General features: G+C 30.4%; 1 protein-coding gene across 1 annotated transcript; it reads left to right on the top strand.

Moving 5' to 3' along the window:
* The first annotated feature begins 2,109 nt into the window (after positions 1 to 2,109).
* LOC111919738 (uncharacterized) lies at positions 2,110 to 5,139 on the top strand. Its single transcript, XM_023915321.3, has 2 exons — positions 2,110 to 2,796; positions 4,687 to 5,139. Exons 1-2 carry the CDS (start codon positions 2,381 to 2,383, stop codon positions 4,919 to 4,921), a joined length of 651 nt encoding a protein of 216 aa, XP_023771089.1. The 5' UTR covers positions 2,110 to 2,380; the 3' UTR covers positions 4,922 to 5,139.
* The last annotated feature ends 709 nt before the right edge of the window (positions 5,140 to 5,848 follow it).

The following is a 5,848-nucleotide window of genomic DNA, read 5'->3' as shown; positions in this document are numbered from 1 at the left end:
AGAGGATCCCTAAAGTATCATTGTAATGTGCTAGAGATTATATGTAGAGGATAGTAAGGGATAATTGTAATCCACGATGGATTATATGTAGAGGATCAATGAGGGATTATATGTAGAGAATCCGTGAAGGATCATTGTAATCCGTAAGGGATTATACATAAAGGATCCTTAAGGGATCATTGTAATCCATGAGCGATTATACATAGAGGTTTGTTCTAGTGAAGTTACTTGATTCTAAAATCCATAAGTGCTTTATGAGTTAACACAAATAACAAACAAATTGTTTTTTGTTTGGATTTAATCTTGTTGTAAATTTGAAATCATATGTTTTTAAGTTTTCGGGTTTATAAGATGCATTTAATATTGTTGGTAATAAATTTAATGCAAAATTTCAATCAAAATGTAAAAACATGCTGTGACAAATTTAGTAATTTAAGTTTTTGTTAAAGAACTTGTTTTGACTACAAGCTAAGTAACATTATATCTTGTTAATCTTACGTATACGTAACCAACTTAGATCGGCAACTATTTAAACGTTGATTCATAATCAATCGCGTTATAATCGAATATACTTAAACCAAAATTAATTTTCCATTTGATTTTTCTAAAATTCTAGTTTTTATTTTCCTTCCTGCTATTGTTTTCTGTATTTTACATAAAAAAAATCGTCCATCTTTGCATTTATTGTTTATTCACAAATATCAAGAACATATACATTACACAGAAAAGTATGTTACAGTTGGTCTATATCCATCATTTGATTCTTTCTTTTTGTTATATTTTGGTATACATACAAGTGACTTGATTTTATTTTTATAACCCTCATTTATGTGTTGACCTAGGAATCCAAGATGGTTGATATCATGTTTACATTTTGTGGTAATTGGATTTTGCTTTTTTGCTTTTTTTATTTTTTTATTGATTGAAATGATTGATTGGAATCATGTTTCTAGTTTATGGTTTCTCTGATCGTGTGGTGCTTCTTCGATGGTGATGGTGGCGGTTTATGGTTTTCCATAGAAGGCTTCCAACAAGAACAACGATGACGTCATCTCTTCAATGAAAGCAACTAAAGATGAGAGCTTGAAAAGAGAGAGGACTTGAGAAAGAAGGTTCGAGCCCTTCTAGTTAATACAACGGTAATTCATTTTGTTTAAAAATAACACAAATAACATAAAAGAAGTTTAAAAAGTTAAAATATACTAATAATAAGGACCAATATAATCATTTCATGATTCCATACCAAACAAAAACCGTAAGATAATATCAGATAAAACGTTCGGATGGAAAAGAAGTTGAATAAAAACTAAACATGCAAACTATACCAAACCCTAATGACTATTTCTGTAATTCTCAGGTTATCAGGAATGCTTAACACTTGACAACTCCAAAAATATCATCACATTTCCTCACCACACACTTACGAAATTGTCATCATTCTACATCACATTACCTTACTATATGTGTACTCTATGTATTAATATGTTGTACATTTGAGAGAGAGAGAGAGAGAGAGAGAGAGAGAGAGAGAGAGAGAGAGAGAGAGAGAAAAAGAGAGAGAAAGAGTTATGGTCGGCCTTCGTTCGAACCATGACCACATACACCACGTCATCTTTGAAATGGTGTTCATGTCGATAACACCGATCAGGCTTCCACACTCCAAAATGTCTAAAATCTAAATATCCAATATCAAAACTTCAAAAGTGAGACTAAAACATGTCTTCCAATTGACAAGAAGTCACCGCCAAATTAAAGTAGCCTATTAAATAACATATTCATCTAAACAACATGAATTCTCTTTTTATTAGGTTATAATTGTGATCATGGATTTTAGTGGGAGATTGAACGACAAACACCGTCCCATAATGTTGAGGGCGTGTAAGAAGATAGACTATTATTATTATTATTATTATTATTATTATAACAAATTACTATCTTTATCATTTTCTAATAACATATTACCACCTAGTGTGTATTAATTGAGTAATATGATATTGAGGTTGTTGGAGCCAGTTCTCAAAATTTAAGGTCCCATAACAATAAAGTTGAAATGTTGAGGGGGTGTAATTGCAATTTTTTCTATAATATTTCTTTCCGTCATCTCCATCTCCATTCCTCTGCTTTTTATGCCACTACAATTTTCAGAGGTTGAGTCTTTTGAAGCTCTCTCTCCTCCCGAGTCCCGACCATGGTGATGAAGTGATGTAACACGACAGAAAGGCAAAACCCTTTTACTCTTCACCCCAATTGGCACATAAGTAGTGGAAAAGAAGAAACAGTGAAAGATTTAGAGAGATGAAGATCTCCGTCAACTTTTGGCTGAGAGGGTATTCATGAAAAAAAAAAAAAAACTCGAATTTTCTTCTCTGTATAATTAAAAATGGCAACTTTACAACAACCCCAACTGGATTTAGAATCCGGTGGTGGCGATGGAGGCGGAGATGACACCCGCCGGCAGTCTGGATCATCTGATGGTAGTGAAGAGAGTTACAGAACTAGTATTGGGCCTGCAGGGATGGTGCCGGAGGAAGTGGTGGAAACTGGGATATCATCCTCTGTTTCAGAGACCTCGGCGGTGGATCTGGAAACTGGTGGCGGTGGCGGAGGCGGAGGCGGAAATAAGGTACATTTGTTGAAGATCGAAAAGGATTGTAGGATTTGTCAATTGAGTTTGGATGTAAACAATCAAGAATCGGGAAATGGGATTCCGATTGAGTTGGGTTGTTCTTGTAAAGACGATTTAGCTGCTGCTCATAAACAGTGTGCTGAAACTTGGTTCAAGATTAAGGGCAACAGGTAATTAACAAAAACCATGTTCTAAGAGTTAAATTTTTATAACTTTTTAAAGATACCCATTTACATATTTTCCATCTTTCATGCTATGGAACTTCTGTAATTGGGATTGATTTTGTTTCTTTGCTTGATTAGAGTTTAGAATACTTAGTTCTCAACTTTTGTTTACCACTTATTTGTGACTTTGCTTTATGCTAGAAATTAAGTCGTGTTTGTTAGTAAGTTTAAGGTTTTGTTGTATTCATTTAGTTTCTATTTACATGTTCTGTCTTTTTCAGTTTAGTCACCTTTCTGTATCAAAGAATTAGGAATTTGGATGAAAATGGACATCATTTTGTCACTAAAGTGACATCATATTGCGTAAAAAAAATTAAAAAAAAAACATTTTTTTATAGTTTTTTACTGATAAAACGATTTCGCAAAAAAGGTTATTTTATGTTTCATGAAGTAATTAGTTATTTTGTGTTATAAAATTGAAAATATAACATTTTGTAATATTTCGTTTTTTGGTTTTTGTAACTTTTTATGATGAGCCTTCTTTTTATCGTAGGATTAAATTTGTTCAATCATTGATAGGTTCTGAAGAAATATTATTAAATTGTAAAAGAGAATGGAGCCAAAAAGAAAAAAAAACAATATTAACCTTAGTAAAACATGTTTATTATTTCAAAATAGGTAGTGAAATACTTTAAGGAACACAGGGATAAAGGAATAATTTCAGAATAAAGTCAAAAAAGCAACTTTTTATGAAATAAAAATCAAGAAAAAAAAAAGGGGGCGACCCTTGTAACGATGCTTTATTTGCTTTGGAATTTTTTTTGGGACCATTTTAATAAATCGACCACCAATTCGTAATGTGGATTTTTTGGATTACAGATTTGCTTTTTGAATATCTTATTATAAAAATCCTTACAAAATTCAAACTTTACGAAAAGCCATCTTATGTGTATTTTGCAAATAGAAAATCGTTTTTATCTTTTGTAGTTACCCTTATTTTCTTTAAAAAGAATAACCTTGATGACGTTTGTTGTGTGTTTGTAAACAAAAATAAAAGATCTGCAAAATCGTGGTACTCTTGTGTTTATTTTGCACATAGAAAACCGTGTATATCACTACTATATCTTTTAACAGTGATGGAATTTGCTTTCCTCGTCTTCTTTCACTTTTTTCTTATTTGGTAGCTAGTGGAATATTTTATTCGAACCCACAGCAACATAGCAACTTTTCTAAAAGTTTTAAAGATTATTATTAAATTCAATTATTAAGGAGATGACATATGATTCTTGTCACTATATTTTATTGTTGGCATCCTAAGTTCATGGAAAAATTGACCAAGTTTTGTATGATTCTTTTTAGGGAATACATAATATCATAATAACCCAAAGGGCTAATTACAAAATAATACTACACAATACCATAATAACCAAAAGGACTAATCGCAAAAATAACCAAAATGGCAAAGGTAATGTCAAAATATAAATCATATTTTCAACTTTTATCATAAAATGGTCCCACAAAAAAAGTATATGGTGAGATTTTTAACTTTTGTCAAAATGACATAATTTTCTTAAAAAAGATATTTCACAAAATTCATTAGCGAAATAGGTGGCTTTATTACTTTATATGCTAAAAATTGAAAAATGGTATTTTATGATGTTACCTTCTTATATTTGATTCAACCACTAGCAAAGTGGCTTATTTATTGGTGATCACTTGATACAAAACACTTTGAAATGGAGTTGATCAATGTCTGAATCTCATATGCATCAACCTTATGGTGACATGATCACAAAAAACCTTCCCATATTTGGTTATTTTTGTGAGTAGCCCTTTCCCAAAGGTATATTAATTCGTTATTACAGCCTAATTTGATTTTATGTCTTAATAATCAAGAACGTGTGAGATATGTGGATCAACTGCAAAAAACGTTGCTGGTGTAGATGAGGCTGAACCAATAGACCAATGGAGTGAAACAAATGGTTCCACACCATCACGAGCCACTGCACCCATGGCTACATCAGAGACCCGCAACTTCTGGCAGGGTCATCGGTTTCTAAACTTCTTGTTAGCTTCTATGGTTTTTGCTTTTGTCATCTCATGGCTTTTCCACTTCAATGTGCCATCGTGATTGTGAATCATGATCATGAGAATTAGAGGCAAAGGCCATGCAAGCAAAGAAGAGTTAGTAAGGGGTACTTTTTAATTTGTTGGTATTATGTAGTCTTAAGACTTTCATCTATTAGATATTGTATTGTTGTTGTAAGCTTTAAGATATTTATGAATTGTTTTGAGATTAAAGAAAGAACGCCAATTTTGACTTTTGAATGTCGAATTTGGACTTTTGTAGATTTGATTTGTTAATAATTTATATATGTTTTTGAATGAGTTCATGACGTATAGACATGACATAGTCATAAACGACGAGATAAAAGAAAATCTATATTTTTAAGTCTATTAAAAGTATTATATAATAGTTCTTGTGAGACTTATATACTAGTTGTGAGACCCGTGTATTACACGGGTTTATTAAAAATAAAAATTTAATATCAATATTTAAACATTAAATCCCTATTCTAATAAAAGAATAGTTTTAATCTTCTTTTGACATTTGTCATCATATTAAGTCATCTAATTAATGCATATTTTATTCTTCTTATGTCATGTGTCATCTTATTAGATCTCATAATTAATGCATCTCACTTGTCAACTTATTAATTCTCAATTTTAAATTTTAAATTTTAAATTTTAAATTTTCCACTCTAATTACATTAAATTAATAACATCAGAATAAAAATTAAAATAAAACTAATACAAATTATAAGGTGATATAATTTCACATATTTATTTAAATTAACGATTATAATTCTATATAACTAAAAAATGTCACTTAATTAAAAATTTATTTAAAATAACTGATTAATAATTTTGAGTTCTTACTATTAAAGTTTCATTAATTTTGTAATCGTGGTTTCCACGGGTTATAAACTAGTATTTTATAAAATAATACTTTTACATATTATAATGTAATCTTTTGAAACATTTATAAAAAAAAAAT

The sequence above is a fragment of the Lactuca sativa genome, chromosome 8 (assembly GCF_002870075.4).
Source record: "Lactuca sativa cultivar Salinas chromosome 8, Lsat_Salinas_v11, whole genome shotgun sequence".
Lineage (NCBI taxonomy): Eukaryota > Viridiplantae > Streptophyta > Magnoliopsida > Asterales > Asteraceae > Lactuca > Lactuca sativa.
This window is presented reverse-complemented; position numbering and strand designations above follow the sequence as displayed.

Coding starts and splice junctions, on each gene's coding strand:
- LOC111919738 (XM_023915321.3), top strand. CDS start 2,381: ATGGCAACTTTACAACAACCCCAACTGGATTTAGAATCCGGTGGTGGC. Junction 2,797..4,686: donor TTCAAGATTAAGGGCAACAG/GTAATTAACAAA, acceptor TTAATAATCAAG/AACGTGTGAGATATGTGGAT.